This window comes from Heteronotia binoei, chromosome 1, assembly GCF_032191835.1.
Source record: "Heteronotia binoei isolate CCM8104 ecotype False Entrance Well chromosome 1, APGP_CSIRO_Hbin_v1, whole genome shotgun sequence".
Lineage (NCBI taxonomy): Eukaryota > Metazoa > Chordata > Lepidosauria > Squamata > Gekkonidae > Heteronotia > Heteronotia binoei.
In genome coordinates, this window is record NC_083223.1 from 155,753,669 (window position 1) to 155,770,427 (window position 16,759).

Sequence of the window (16,759 nt, forward strand, 5' to 3'; positions counted from 1 at the left end):
AGAGTAGTGGACAGTCTGGATACCTAGCTGTGGGAGTCGACTTCGAAACAGAAGGCTGAGAAGCTTTTGAAGATTAATCACGAGGCTTCTTCGGGGCCATAACAGAGGAGTTAGAATGATGTTGAGTTTTTTTGGATGGTTTATGGCCAGTCTCGGAGTGGTGGGAAGCTCCCTTGTCAGAGTTATGCTGATGCAGCCAAATCTCCTGCTCTGGGGCGGGGGTGGGTGGGTGGGGGAGGCAGTGAAGCCTGAGCAGTAGACATGGCTAAAAGAGACTTTCAAGCAGGAACCTCTGAAGCCTGGCAGCCAGTTATTTTTGTGCCTGTTTTCCAAAACTTACACAGTGAGGGCAGGAGTCCACCTGATGAGCTTCCCCCAATCAAAATAGATGATGTAAATGTCCATTAGTAATAGGAATTTTGGCCCCGCACCTTCGGTACTTTTTAAAAGTTGTTCTCCCTTCCATACATTCCAGATGGGGGAGGAGGGGGGGAAGGGTGAGGAAGAAAGGATAGAAAAGCACAGACTAAAGTTTTTTTTTTTTAAATAAATTTAGGACGAAGAAGAAAAGGCGACAGAAGAACAAGAAAGATATATACGAATGATACCACACAGAAGAAGGACAAGCTGAGAAGGAACGCAGCAATGTAGATGTTATCTGAGCAGCAGTTAGGAAGAAACTGAGTGGGAGGGGTGCTTTCCTCTCACTCCAGGCATGCACAGTCGCTACCTGCTCCCAGAGTGAGCTGGAAAGCGCACCAAAAAGATGCTCCTAGCGAGCTATTGAAGACTCCAAGTAGGCTTCCCAATCCCCAGGTCCCAGAGGGGGATCCCCTGGTTTTACAAGCTTTCCCCCTCCCCCAGCCAGCTGGCCGGCGGGGGAAGCCCCACCCCCACAGCCATCATGCACCTCCATGAACGATTCCCAGAGGGAATGATGGAGAATTGATCTGCGGGTATCGAAGGCTTGGGGGGGAGGGGCTGTTTTTTGAGATAGAGGCACCAAATTTTCAGTATAACATCTAGTGCCTCTCCCCAAAATACCTCCCAAGTTTCAAAAAGATTGGACCAGGGGGTCCAATTCTATGAGCCCCAAAAGAAGGTGCCCCTATCCTTCATTATTTCCTATGGAAGGAAGGCATTTAAAAAGATGTGCAGTCCCTTTAAATGTGATGGCCAGAACTCCCTTGAAGTTCAATTATGCTTGTCACACCCTCGCTCTTGGCTCTGCCCCAAAGTCTCCTGGCTCCACCCCCAAAGTCCTCAGATATTTCTTGAATTGGACTTGGCAACCCTAACTCCAAGGTAGGGATCATTGCCAGCAGCAAGACCCATGTGACTCATGTGTGAGACTGCACAGAGACCACGATGAAGATCCAACCTTCCTCCACAAAGACTTTCTTCAGCCTAAGAAGCCTTCCTTCAATGTAAATGACTCTTAGTAGCTCTTCATTGGAGGAAGAGCCACTTAAGGCTCCTTAGGCTGGAAGAAGGCTTCAAATTTTGGCAAGTCAAGTGGTAGGATAAGGGTGGGATCCACTCCACTGAATACAGTTTATGGAAAATAGTCTAATAGCTGCATAAGAATTATCAGTGACAATTCCCTTGTTATCTGTTCTATTTCACAAGCAAATATTATTGTAAAAGATTAATTAAAATTGTTTGGAATAACAGGTACCTTTTTATATAACCACACAAAGTGTGTACAACAAAGGAATATATAACTAAACTCTTAAGGGTTTATTTTACAAATGTATACGGTTGTGAACCTCCAAGTGGGGCCTGGAGATCTCCCGGAGCTACAGCTGTTTTTCATATGATAGAGATCAGTTCCCCTGAAGAAAATGTCAGTTTAAGAGGGTGGACTCTATGGTATTTTATCTTCCCTTAAACCCACCCTCACCAGGTTCTACTTCCAAATTTTCAAGAATTTCCCAGCTTGAAGCGGGCATTCCTACAAATCCTCTGAAAACTGGACATCACTTTCTTAGGGCATACACTTACAACTAATAACTGCTAAAGGCAGCATAATTCACTATCATATCCTGATCAGAGAAGGAAACAGGTTATATGTATCATAATGTAATTTTCCATGAATTACATTTCTGATGCCAGTGACCTCTCTTACTGCTTTGATGCAATAGAAACAGGAAGCAGGATACTCATGGCCTGACTGAAGATACTAACCTGTCTGACTGAAGATACTAACCTGTCTGACTGAAGACTGTGTCTTCCTAGCCCTGTGGAGTTATTACTGAGCTTTCATTTTCTTTTTTTTCATAATTTAGACTCCTCACATTCTAATTTCATAAACATTCTCCTAAATATTTATGGCAAAACTTACTCTTGACATTCAGAAGATTCCGATTCCTCAGGTGTAGGGCTATCTTCTGACTTTTTCCAGCCAATGACATATTTGCTTATTGCTCCTTGTCTAGGGTAGCATTTTGCTATTGAGCCAGAGATCTGTTGACTACTATTTTGAGACACTATGTATACTTTAGAGGTATCTAAAGATCCACTGTTTTTGAGGCCATGTGCTGAAGGACTTCCTGAATGATGTGACCCACTAGAAGTAAAATAAAATAAAATAAAATAAACCAAACACAAATACCAAAGAGTTTTGTAGCACCTTAACAAGAGCCGGAACTCATCAGATGCGTGAAGTATTATGTTCAGTCACCAGATTATATACACAAATATAGGCAGAAAAAGGCTGGGGGAGGGTGGAGATGATAAAAAAGGCCCAAAGGTGCACTTTACATGACACATGTGGATTACACATTCCACTGCAGAGGTCAGATGAACACACCATTCATTCAGACAAAGGGACAGGTAAATTAATCAGACTGGGTGTTAACCACTTCCGATTGATGAATCAGAAAAGTAGGATGAGTATAAATAGTTTACATGACTTTGAAAGGAAGGACAATTAGCTGCAAAGGGGAACAACAATACCCCTGTTCCTGTGCCACACACTGCTGCCCCTCCCGACAATGCTATTTCTACTAATTATGCCTGCACAAGCACAGGTGTGACAGCACTCAGACTGAGACCCTACTCCATCTATGAAACTAGGGTTGCCAGGTCCTCCATCTCCACTGGGAGGGAGTGTGGGGATAGGGTTGTAAGCTCTAGGTTGGGAAACTCCTGGAGATTTGGGATGGAGCTTGGGGAGGACAGGGAGCTCAATGGGGTAGAATACCACTTCAAACCATCCACTTTCTCCAAGGAGAATATGGGGTATTACATAGCTGTTCAGTTGTAACAGCTCTGAACAACTCTGTAATATGGAAATGAACTGTAATGCCAAAGAATCACCAAATTCCACCTGAAGGCTGGCATCTCTATCTGAAACTCCCACTGCCCCCCACATTTCTCTCTCAAGCTATGTTTACATTCAGCAAGGAAAAAGTCCTTTAAAGGAGACTAAAAGGGGCTATAACCCCATACCATTTTAAAAGTTCAGTTTAGCTCCACCCCTTATATGGGTGTGGATGAACAACAAGACCAACATGCCATTATCAGGCAACTTACAAGCCCCCCCCCCTTTAAACTAGATAAAAAACAAGTTGCTATTCTTCAGATAAAAGTAATAAATCATACTTGGAATGAACCCAGCATCATGCTGGGGCTTCCTGTGTTCCATGCAGGGAAAAATCCCATGTATAAATAGCCTTTCTTATTGTACACAACTACTCATTTCTAGTTCCTTTTGAGTCCAGCAGCAGATGTTCCCACCCCTCTGGAATTTTTAAATAATTTCCCCCTGTGATTTATTTTGAAAAGGTTTATTTCCTACTATAGTGCCAACTTCTACAGCCTGGATGAAACTGGATGCATAGAAACCAAGAAAATGCACTTCATTTAAAGTATATAACAGATATTTAAAATGCATGTTTTGTTTGTTTACCTAGTGCTTCGTATTTCAGAAAAAGGAAAGGTGGAAAAATATTTGCTGCAAATCTTTAACCAAATCTAAATCTAAAAACAACACCAAAACCAAGACTGGAAAATGATGCCCTGCTGAAGTCAGGGGACTTCTGACTAAATAAACCTAGGGCTGAGCTACAAATCTACTAGCAACAAAATAATTCACTACCAACCTGAATCAGCAGTGCTGATTTACAAACAAAAACTCCAGTATCAGAGTTATGTGTAAACATTTCTTTCACTGTTCTGTTGTGAATGTGTAGCATTCAATCTGAAGAGAAAAGGGCTGCTTTTGTTTTTGTTTATAGGAGCTAACCTCCAAGCACAACTCCCACATAAAGTCCATGCTGTATGACAGGCACAGCATTCCTTGGATTACAGTTCATGATTTGTATATGCTCTGTGTATGTCAGGACAAAAAACATTATACAGTGTTTCTATCTCTGCCTTAAAATATAATATTATGTAATATTGCTTCATCACACCTTTATATCTGAAGAAAAATCTAAAATGAAACACAGAAGAGCTTGTAATCATTATAAAATGACATTAATGTACAACTGAACAACTATGTAAGGTATCTTTACTGGAATTACCCAAAGATTTTAGAGTTAAAGAATAGCAGTGTAATAGATGGGTTTCATAATGAAATTATAAAGATGGAAATATCCTGTAAAGCAAACAAGTCCAGATGACTCGAATAAATGACCTATATGGTGTGCTATTACTGCAAATAGAATATGAATATGAATATATATATATATATATATATACACACACACACACACACACACACTCTGTTTAACTTTTCAGTATATGTGTGCGTGTATGTATACACATACATGCATACACACACACCTCAACAATGCAGAGACAATCTTGAGGAATAAGTTTTTAGGAAAATAATTACTTTTGCTTTTCTTCAGCTATATTGAGGTGCACTACAAGAATGCTTCTAGTGCAATGCAATTTTACTTACAACAAAAGCAAATCCACATATTAACAACTATATGATTACCCATATCAAAGCAAATCACCTACCTGGAATGTGAAGATATTTCACTGAGGTCTCCCATGCTGCCATCGCCTGTATGGCTGCTAGAAATAGCAGAAGCATAGCTGTGAATACTATACATTTTTGTTTGCTCATCATCTGGTCCAGCAGTTTCAGAAGATTCAGTCCATTGATCAGTATGACCATGTATCCCAGACCGGCTTCCAGCCAGGTGCAAAGGAGCTAAAATTGGGGTGGGCATACAGGGAGCAGTATCAATTCCACTGTCAGTAGAAGCTCCTTTGCTATAAGTTAATCCAAGCAAATCGGTATCCATTAGGTCTCCAGAGCCAAAATGCTTGTCATCACTGTTGCTAGATGTATTACTGGACAGAGTATTACTGCTGGAATGGCTGGAACAGTTTTTGTCTCCAATCTTTAAAGAAATATTTTACAACACAATTAAAATTTACTATAATTCAGAGTTTTCACAAATAGTGGATGTAAATGTTGTCACATTATAATTTTCAGAAGCACCAAATAAAACTAGCACAGATACCAGGTTATGCAGCTAATATTATTTGCTACATATATGAATGGAGTCATTAGTATTGTTATCAATACATTTGAAAAGCAGACAGGATTTTTTTCACTGCATATAAGACTATATGAGATTATGCACTGTGAATTCTTCTGTATGACTGGTCTGAGGACCGCTATAATAATAAACAAAGAAAGAAAGAAAGAGTGAATTCTGTTCAGATATATACCCAGCAATTCATATTGTATCATGAAATCCTGGTTATTATTGCCAGAGATTTTCTAAAGTCTTCCATATAACTGAACAAAAATTATCACTAGTGGCTTTTCATAGATGAAGTAATGCTTTTCATATAGCGGTGGAACTTCTGCTTGTGTCGCCCTGAGCCTGCTCCGCCCTGAGCCTGCTCCGGCGGGGAGGGCGGGATACAAATAAAATTTTGTTGTTGTTGTTTTTGGAACAGAAATAAATCTGCTTATATGAGACTACAGAGCTGGGTTATAAGTAAGCTTAAAACATAAGAGCACTCATATTAGATATGTGGGCAACTCTCAGATGATCTGCACACTCAAAAAAGAATTATGCTGAGGATGGCTACAGATCATTGTTAGTCTGCTGGATCTCCCACAAGATGTACCACTGGTAGCCCTGATTGGTTTTCTAGGAGCTACTATATACCAGATTATTCGATCCTCTCAAAATGATTCACGGTGCTTTCACACTAGGCCACCAGAGTGAAGTCATATTCTCGAACACAGTGCTGCCAGAACCAGTTGCCTAGCAAGGATTTAGACTGGTCTTTCACAAAGAGATGCTCTCACATCATCAGCAAACTGCTTTTATAACTCAAGGAACTTTCAAAAGCAGCTTGTAATAAATAGAGTAATAGCAGCAGGCTACAGTTCAAATTCTTCTGAATGTACATACAGTAGTTCTTTGGTTTGTTGCCAGTTAGGTGTGAAATGTTCAAAAATAAAATATAAACAAACAGCATCAAAGCAGCCCCTGTTTTACCTTAAAATACAGCTTATAGAAAATTCTAACTCTGATGTAGTCACTGTTTAGTAAAAGGGAAAACAGAATTAACTGAGAAGTGTGACTGCCTGGAAAAGGAGGGAGTAAGAGTCTTCCCAGATACAAAACAACCAGCTTGTTTTATATCTGAAATGTAGATGCCAAGATGCAGGAGAGTCTTGTGAGAATGTTGCTTCTCAAATGACACTGAAAGCACTTGCCTCTGGCTACCAGGTTGGATCCAGACTAAATTTTTCTTCAGTGAAATGGAACTATACAGCCTGCAGTCCACTAATCTCCCCAAGATGCTGCTCCTGGGAAACCGGGAACCCAGGAAAAGTATGAGAAAGACTTGCTACAAGAGTGGGGAATCAGTGGAAACTGAAAGTTTAGCCTGTATCCAACCCTCAACCTTTTGTTTTCTAGAAGAGCAAGGGATCAGCACTGGCAGTAATCTTAACAGGCTGTAGGAATAAAACAGTCTGAAAAAGCAAATTTGTTGGATGCTCTTTTGTTTTATTCACAAAAGCCCACACTCAAACTTAAATTGTAGTTGAAGGGTAGGGCAAAGGGTTAGATATGTAAATTAGGGAAAGAAGGAGAATATGGCTTGGCTTAATTCCTACATCAATTTACCACAAAATTGATATTAGTGCAACAATAGGCTCTATTTTCCAATTCTCACACTTCAATCCTCACATTATCTAATTCAACTGGAAATAATTGTTTCTTAACAATAGGTCATCACTGCCGCCCCCCAAATTAACAAGAGCAATCACAACAAGATTCTAATTAGATGCATTCTTTAAAGTTAAAATTTTGCCTAAATAATAAAATATGCAATCACTGGTCATTAAAAGTAGATTTTTATTCCTTACAATATGTTAAGAAATGAAAAAGCATGAATGTCACTTGAATACAATAGGAACACACATACTGAGGAGTAAGCAAGCCAATGTAAATCAAGTTCTAATGAGATACTGGAGTAATACTTACATTAGTGAGGCTTTAATTAACTAAGTGATCTCAAAATAATAATAAGAAGAAGACTGCAGATTTATACCCCGCCCTTCTCTCTGAATTAGAGACTCAGAGTGGCTTACAAACTCCTATATCTTCTCCCCCCACAACAGGCACCCTGTGAGGTGGGTGGGGCTGAGAGGGCTCTCACAGCAGCTGCCCTGTCAAGGACAACTCCTGCGATAGCTGTGGCTAACCCAAGGCCATTCCAGCGGGTGCAAGTGAAGAGTGGGGAATCAAACCTGGTTCTCCCAGATAAGAGTCCGCACACTTAACCACTACACCAAACAAGTATGTTATAAAGGGCATTTATTGGTTTCTAGGTCACTACCAGAAAACCACTTCTGAATTAGAGATGCTTATTAATTCTGCATAATATTTAGAAAATTGCCAGACACTGTCATCTCCATTTGTAATGTGGGTAGATATAATTGGCTGGCCTCTTTGCCAAGAGACTGGAAGACTTCATTTTGTACAAATTCCACCAAGAGAGTAGCATGAAAAATAATGCCAAAAAAGAAGAGTAGTCAATAGAAAAATACAGAAATAAGTTTCTTTTCACCAGTAGCTTCTGCCTCTCAAAACAGAATATTCTCTATGTTTCCCATCTCTATATGTAAAAGCTATGATAGTACTCTTAAGCTGGTGGCTTCATCAGCACCAGTTTCTTGCAAATTCTTCCAGGCTATATTCTCCCCTTTGCATCACAGATTGTGTGTGCACATTCATACAAGAAAGAGCCCTATGTTGGGAAGCCCTAAGTAAAAAGACTTACATGAGAAAATTTGTTTGGTGAATCCTTGTCACTGTTCTCTTTCTGTAAAGCCCGGTCTTTATAGGAACTCAAGACTTTGGTAGATGGTGCATGCCACTTGGTTTCTGCCATAAATAATTATGTGTTTTAATTTCTAAAAACACAAAACACATCGTACAAAGAACTCATAACTTAATGCTATCACATTTGACATAAAGAATTTTTTTGGAATTTCCAGATAAGACACCATGCTCTTTTCTGTTTACTTAAATTAATATAGCTATGTAATATACTAAAATATGAGATGTAGGTAGGAGAAGAGCTAATTTGTAAATATTCCTATGCAGTATTACGACACGAAACAAACATAAGCAAGAATATGAAAGGCTACCAAGAGGAAAGGGTGGACTGGAGGAGGAAGTGGAATTTGGTTTCCATTGAGCCCAATAAGTCATATGATTTATTTTCACATGATGTTTGAATTAGGCCTGAATGGGATGGGGGGGGGGGCAGCACTGTAGTTCTCAGCAGCTCTATGTGGTATCAATGTGCAGCTTCTGAACTCTTGCTGTGCAGATGTACAACAGGCAATTACTGGAGGGGAAGAGAATAAATTGAATTTTTAAAGGAAAAAAATGAGGGCTTGGCAAAAAATGTGATGGAATCTGTAATGAGAGCAACACTTAAAATCATTCACCAACACAATGAAACTAATTGCATATGCACAGTCAACTCCCTGCATCCCCAAACAGATAATGTGGGATGCTCAGGTTGTTGCCACCATTCCATTATCACACTGCTACCCCCACCAAAAAAAAGAATAGGGATGCAGGATGGGGAGGGAGAGAATTGTTTAGAAAAACTAGGGAATAAAGTCAATAAATGGGTATGTATTAGTCTGTTTTGCCAAGAATAGGCAATACAATGACATATGTGCTAGAGATTAATGGACCAGGCACACACAAAAAGTCTTAACAACCAGACTTCTCACGACTAGTCACCAGGGGTGTACATTCGGTTTGGTCGAACCAAATACAACCTTGAAAAATAGCTGATTTAGCTGTATTTGGGTCATATATAGCAGGGGTGGCCAACAGTAGCTCTCCATATGTTTTTTGCCTACAGCTCCCATCAGCCCCAGCCAGCATGGCCAATGGCTAGGGCTGATGGGAGTTATAGGCAAAAAACATATGGAGAGCTACTGTTGGCCACCCCTGCTATATAGTGAATAGCTGCCAAAATCTCCTGTTCTAGTCTGCTTCTGAAATGATGTTGCAGTCAAACAGATTGCTCGCTTTGTGAATCCTGATTTCAGATTTGTGTCCATTCATCTTTTGGTATACCCAGACCACAAGGGTATACACACCCCTACTAATAACATACTTGAGAACTAAGTTTGAGACCAGTGGCACTTTTAAAACCAACAGTGTCTGAAGTCTGGGAAAAATTAAGAGCTGAGCAAGTTATTATGTCCATTGAGATAGGAAGCCAATATCTCTATTAAATCCTGGGGGTTCCTATGTCTTGAGTATTTTTGTGGTGACTGGTCTCTCGGCTTTGTTATGATAGATAGGAATGCTTCTTTCTTAGGATGCGAGCCATGCCAGAACCACAAGCTAGAATAAGTATGGTGCAGTGACAGGTTCCCAAGCTACTTGCTTTTAAAAGACGACTAGAGGTGATATTTGTGCAACTTATTGCCATGTAACTTGAAGTTCCCCTTGAGCAGCCATGACTTCTCAGAAGCTTCTTTTAAAACTCAAATGTCCTGTCCTGGTTTCCAAAATTACAGTGCAGCGTTACAGGATTCCCCACAGGTATTTCTTCTGTAGGGCTGTGGTTCGGTATGCAACTCCTTTGCATGCGGAAAGTCCATGCCCCATCTCTGCTGCTTGGCACTAGTGCGTTCAATGTGCTGGTTCTGTACTACAGTCCCTACAGAAAGCCCCCAATTTTTAAATCTGAAAGATTCTCTAATTTGAACTAAAATTCTGTGCATTACACTACCATTGTGACAGTAGCACTTGTTCTGCTGGGCAACTATGTTCCATGCAAGCTGGCACCCACAACACAGTTGACTTGACTGCAGAGATTCTCTAGGAGAATCTGACTGCTGCCTGGGGTAGGTGTTCCCATCATAGATGGTGTCCCTAGAGTTGAACCCCCTGGTCCAATCCTTTTGGAAGCTTGGGGTTCTGTGAGGGAGAGGCACCAGAAGCAGTCCTGTAAATCTGGTGCCTCTCACTCAAACCCCCTCCCCCCAAAAAAAGTTAGTTTTCCCCACTGTAATTACAGTGGGAAAAGTGATTGATTGCTCTTTTCCCATCATAGGGGGAAACGGACTTCTTTGGGTACCACTAGTTTTGGACCCACAGTCCAATTTTTTTTTTAACTTGGGGGTTCTGTGGGGGAGAGGCTCCTGCAGCTGTCCTGAAAATCTGGAGTCTCTACCTCAAACTCCCTCCCCAATTCATAATACCCTATTTTGCCATTAACTTCAATGGCCCATAGGATATAACGGAGCCATATATTCGGGAATAGCTGAATATCTCCTGAATCAGATTTGGCTACCGAATCGGCTATTAGGAGATATTCACCTCCCTTGAATTTTTAAGTCCCGATACCCCCAAATCCAAATTTTCATGAATGCATTTTTTTACACACCCCTACTAGTTATTTCAAAACCTTAGTATTAAATATGGATTAGCAAACAGAAGAGGAAGAGGTGCTGCAATAACGGCACAGGAGGCAGTTTACAGCAGCTTCTACTGTCAACTGGCACAGTAACATTGGGTTATACCTCATAGAGTTAGGTGCTTGTACATGTAGGCAATACACACACACACACACACAAATGAGGAAGATAATAATATTTGGGTGACAGAAGGTCTTTGTGAGAAATGAATATGCAAAAATTGAGTGAGAAATGCATTGTATACATTAAAAGATAGCACAGCTGACACTTCCCTCATGGCTTTAGCCAATGCTAAATCCAGGATTATATGAGGTTGACAGATTATATGGGGCATAACCATGCAAACCTGCCAGCTACTATAGGATGTGTGATACAGTACACATGTTTCATGTGATTAATGAATCAGACCATTATTGCAGCAGCATGGAAGCCACAAAGAAACTGCAACCACACTGCTTTGTAATATATAAACTAGGAGAGACTCTCAGATTTGCACAGAAGACTGTGTACATGTGTAAGCAAGAAAGCACTGGAATGTGCAAGGAGTGAAGGGCTGTGCAAGAAAGTGATGGAATATGGGTGTGTACAAGAATGTCTACAATTGTTTGAGAAAAACATGTAATAGTAACATAAAAGACATGTAACACAAAAAGAAGAGAAAAAGCAAGGGAGAAGTACAAGGATTTTGGTAGGGAGAACATTTCGATATATGTAAACTGTACTTTAGAACATCTGAACATATCAGTGCATTGCTCCCAAGTTTCCACAAATTCAGAATTAATGTTTTGTGTCAACTATCAATTGTTTTGTGTTAACTAGGAATCCCATGATTAGCTAGGGACGCACATATGTGTTCGTATATGTAAATTTACATTTAGTTGCAGAGGTCTCATATGTAAAAAAAAATTATTTGAAAACAAGGTCCACAGATTTATTCCACAGAGTATTTTAAAAGCAGCAAGACCATTGTGGTAAAAAGCCACCACAGTTGCTACTGTTTGATTCAATGTGACATTTTCATTGTACTCTTAAACTAGGAAGTGCTGTATGTTTTATTAAGATCTTTTATGATACAGACTTCCATACAAGTGGGGAAAGGATGAGCAAAAATGGTAATTCGGTTTAGAAATGTTATTCATTACCACTAGGATGTCTGGCCCCTTCCAAAGATTCTTCATGTTCTCTGCCTCCTTCATTCTCCAATGGACCCAAACCTTGATGCTCGTGAAGCAAAGGGGACTGGCACCTTGCGACAAAGAGAAATCAAGATGCTTTTCCCCCTGTGAAAGCAGCTTATTATATTCAAAACGTGCTTTTCTTTAGCACGACTGCAGGATTTTCAGCTGGTAAGCTAACAGGAGCAAGAAATTTCTGCAAGCCTTTCAAAAATTATTTGACATTACTTAAGAGCTTTGACATGAAATAACTGGAACATATCATAATTTCTCCTTAAAATTCTGCCATTAATATGTCTCTGTCTAGTTTCTAGTAAATGTAATGCTTTAAAATGTCTATCCATTGAATATATATATGAATTAAGCAATTATTTTTACTATGCTCTAAACTGCACTTACAGAAGAGGCACACATAGCAGCAGAACACATCTGTTACTATATTCTGGGTAGTTTTCTTAAACTAGAACTTTGTTATTATTGTTGTTATCATCATCATCATTATTAATACTAATAGAATTTATGAATCAGTATCAATAAAAACATGCACAATATAAAACAATTAAAACATTACAATGCATTTAAAGACAGATGTTGAATATTAATTAATCCTATTTCAGATTGCTAGCTACTTCAAGGGCAGGGGGAAGAGTGGGTCTGATAGAGCCAATTGTAGCAGTCAGACTGTGGCTTGGCATGCAGAAGGTTTCAGGTTCAATCCCCAGCATCCAGCTAAAAATGATCAAATAATATATGATGTGAAAGACCTGTACCTGAGACTATGGACAACCACCAGTAGACAATACTGACCTTGATTGTCTAAAGGTCCAATTCAGTATAAAGCAGTTTTGTGTGTATGTGCATCTACGTAAATCCCTTCAGTAGTCTCCAAAAGGATTCCACCTCTGTACCGTGATGTCAGCTAAACTGTGCTGATTATTATTATTGTTATTATTACTAGAGGAGACAGCTGTATCATTTTAACTGTGTTTCTCATAAGTATTTTAGCTGCAGGATGCAACTTAGTGATTATCTAATAGCAAAGTATACATGCATATATAAAACAATCTTACACTGAGTCATATTGTTGCCTATCAAGCTCACAATTTTGTGATTGGCAGGCACTTTTTAGTAAAGGTCTCTCACATTAAAAAAAGGTAAAAGTAGTCCCCTGTGCAAGCACCAGTCGTTTCCGACTCTGAGGTGACATTGCTTTCACAACGTTTTCACGGCAGACTTTTTACAGGGTGGTTTGCCATTGCCTTCCCCAATCATCTACACTTTCCCCACAGCAAGCTGGGTACTCATTTTACCGACCTTGGAAGGATGGAAGGCTGAGTTAACCTGAGCCGGCTACCTGAAACCAGCTTCCACTGGGATCGAACTCAGGTTGTGAGCAGAGAGTTCAGACTGCAGTACTACAGCTTTACCATTCTGTGCCACGGGGCATTTCTCTCACATTACCTACTACTTGATTTTTTTAACCTGAAGATGCCAGAGACTGAAGCCAGGGCCATAAATATAGGACCTTGTGCCCACAGAAATTCTAGGTGGCATCCAAGCTAATTGATTGGTTTATCAAGATGACTGGGGGTGGGGAGGTTTGTTTAAAACTGAAATAGTGGGTGTGGAACATTATAGTGCCTTGTACAGCTGTGGGTCAAGAGTGGAATAGTTTTCCATTTTTCAGGATTTTGGCCATCCAACACATCATGGTTGTCCCATTAAAAATTTCTACTAATATAAGGGGAAGGAGGGCTGATTTTTGCTTCCTCCTGCTAAAAGCCTCCAACTCGCCACTCATGCTGTTCTTGTGAGTTTCTTGTCCCCCAAGAACAGCATTTCAGGGAGTCTTCTGAGGCTTCAAGAGGAGTGGGAGGGCAAGGAAAATATGCTCAGCTGACAGAAATCCTTTCCATCAGCAAAAGTGGTCTGCAGAACTCAAGCCATTGTGTTTATGGAAACATCACAATTCAATTTGCCAGGTGGATTAATCACTAGTAAATAAATCCACCTAACAGCACTCATTACTGGATCTTTTTGCACACATAATGAGTGTAAGGATTCTTGAAAATATGGACATTTCCTATAAAAGCTGGACATCAATTAATGCTGCATTTCTGTTAATTTTGGTACACCACACTACATTTTAAAATATATTTGGAGTTTCCAAATGCAACAAGAAAGGTAAGAGGAACAAACTCCTCTTTTTGTGGAAAAAGTGATCTTGTATACATTTTAGAGGGCTATGAGAATGTCTTCAGTGATGCAACCCATGTTTGTTGATTTGGCATGGAATGCTCCCAATAAAAAAAAACTTAAGTGTTCATATTTATCAAAAAAATGTTATACTTCTAAATTCCACTGATTTAATTAAACCTGTTCTATGTTTAGAGTTACTTACTTTATACAAATAATGCAAAGTGATCTTCCCTCACTTTTTTGATTGATTTATATAATTTGTGGTTTATTTACTTATTTATTTAGTTATTTATCAGTTTTGTAGTACTGCTGATTGACAATTTATCTGATATTGCTTCTCTCACTGATTTATGTTATATTTAATGATCTATTTTGTACCTTGTCTTATCTTCAATAAAGTTGCTTTAATTTGAGAAAAAGAAAACTGGCAGTTTGGGTCGACTCAGAAACACCTCTGAGACTGACCCAAAAAACCCCTCCAGATGGCAACATCTGCCGCCTGCCCCTGTCCCATACTCACCACGTCCAGTGGTGCCTTTTCACTGGGGCGGCTCTGAGGCGCCTCCCAGCTGTCTGGAAGGCCAGGAAGCACCTGGAGAGCACCCAGGGAGCCGCGGACGGGATGCACAAGCTTTCCTAACGCTCCCTGGATGCCCATGGCCCGCCCCTTTTCCCGAGTGCTATCCAGAAGCTCCGGGGCGCTCTAGTATGCGGAGTGCCACAAGGGGCAGTTCTCTCCCTGATGTTGTTTAACATCTACATGCGCCCCCTTGCCCAGATTGCCCGGAGGTTTGGGCTTGGGTGCCATCAATACGCAGATGACACCCAGCTCTATCTACTAATGGACGGCCAACCTGACTCCGGCCCAGAAAGCCTGGACCTAGCATTGCAAGCCGTGGCAGGTTGGCTCAGACTGAGCGGGCTGAAGCTGAATCCAACGAAGACAGAGGTCCTTTGCTTGGGTCGCGGTGCCCTGGGAAGGGAAATCCCCTTGCCGACTTTTGACGGTGTGCTGCTGAAAGCAGCCCATAAGGTCAAGAACTTGGGGGTTCTTCTGGAGCCTTCACTATCAATGGAGGCACAGATAGCGGCCGCTGCCAAATCCGCGTTCTTTCATCTTCGACGGGTGAAGCAGTTGGCCCCCTTCCTGGAACGCCGTGACCTGGCAACGGTGATCCATGCTACGGTCACCTCGAGATTAGATTACTGCAACGCCCTCTACATGGGGCTGCCCTTGTGCCGAACTCGGCGGCTGCAGCTGGTGCAGAACGCGGCGGCTAGGCTACTGTTGGGGCTCCCAAGGTGGGAGCACATACAGCCGGGGCTACGCGAACTGCACTGGCTGCCAGTGGTATACCGAGTTCGTTACAAGGTGCTGGTTATCACCTTTAAAGCCTTATATGGCCGAGGACCTGCTTACCTGAGGGACCGTCTCTCCCCATATGAGACCCAGAGAGCGCTGAGGTCAGCTGGAAAAAACCAGCTGAATATCCCTGGGCCAAGGGAGGCCAGATTGAAGGCCACCTGAGACCGGGCCTTCTCTATTGCTGCTCCACTGCTGTGGAATCAACTCCCGGAGGAGGTGTGGGCCCTACGATGCTTAGATCAATTTCGTAGGGCCTGTAAGACCCACCTCTTCAAAATAGCCTTCAACCAATGATAAACCGGGAAGTGCCATTGAAAATGCTTTTAATTACTGAATTCTGCTGAAGATCTAACGCTTAGCACCATGTTGATATTGTTATTGTTAATTTTAATAATTTGTAAATTGTTTTAACTGTGATTTTATAAGTAAATTGATGTATAATGTATTTTATGTTGTGAGCCGCCCTGAGCCACCCCGGCGGGGAGGGCGGGATAGAAATAAAAAGTTATTATTATTATTTCCAGCTTCAAGCTGCCCCAAATTGGCCATCTGATATCACCCTGAGTCTCCTTTATAGAGGCAACAGTAACAATTTGATATTCTATAACAACATTTAATACCAGCAACAGTTAGATCCTACAAAGCATTCCTGCTGAGAGATTTCCATTGACTATGCCTTCTCATAGGGTTCCCAGCCTCCTGCTGGGGGCGGGGTTTCCCCTGATTTTGGGGCCTCCAACCCACCCTGGAACTGGTCAGTGGGGGAAACCCTGCCCCCAAAGAGCACTGGTGCACCATGACGTGCCCAGCACAATGACATCACCCGGAAGTGACATCACACTGGGCACATGACGGGGGATGATCTAGCACCTTGGGAAAAAACTCTATGATAATCATGGAGTTTTTCCCACTGTGCAAAGTGCCCCCCGCAACATGCCTGGCACGATAACATCACTTCAGGGTGATGTCACTGCACCACGTGTGCTTTGCATGTGCAGAGAAGATCCCCCACCGGGAGCCAGGTAAGACCTGGTAACCTTACCTTCTTACCTCCTCTCTCTCACTGTA

The 16,759-nt window shown here is 41.2% G+C and overlaps 1 protein-coding gene across 4 annotated transcripts in view; it reads right to left on the reverse strand.

Moving 5' to 3' along the window:
* The window catches only part of SIPA1L2 (signal induced proliferation associated 1 like 2), a 206,822-nt gene that overhangs the window by 40,587 nt on the left and 149,476 nt on the right, over positions 1-16,759 (reverse strand). For all 4 annotated transcript variants that reach the window (XM_060242967.1, XM_060242960.1, XM_060242953.1 and 1 more), the window contains 4 exons: positions 12,094-12,197; positions 8,278-8,381; positions 4,975-5,363; positions 2,345-2,569 (listed from right to left, as the gene is read on the reverse strand). In XM_060242967.1, coding sequence (XP_060098950.1) covers positions 2,345-2,569; positions 4,975-5,363; positions 8,278-8,381; positions 12,094-12,197 — 822 coding nt within the window. The remainder of the gene's footprint in view (positions 1-2,344; positions 2,570-4,974; positions 5,364-8,277; positions 8,382-12,093; positions 12,198-16,759) is intronic.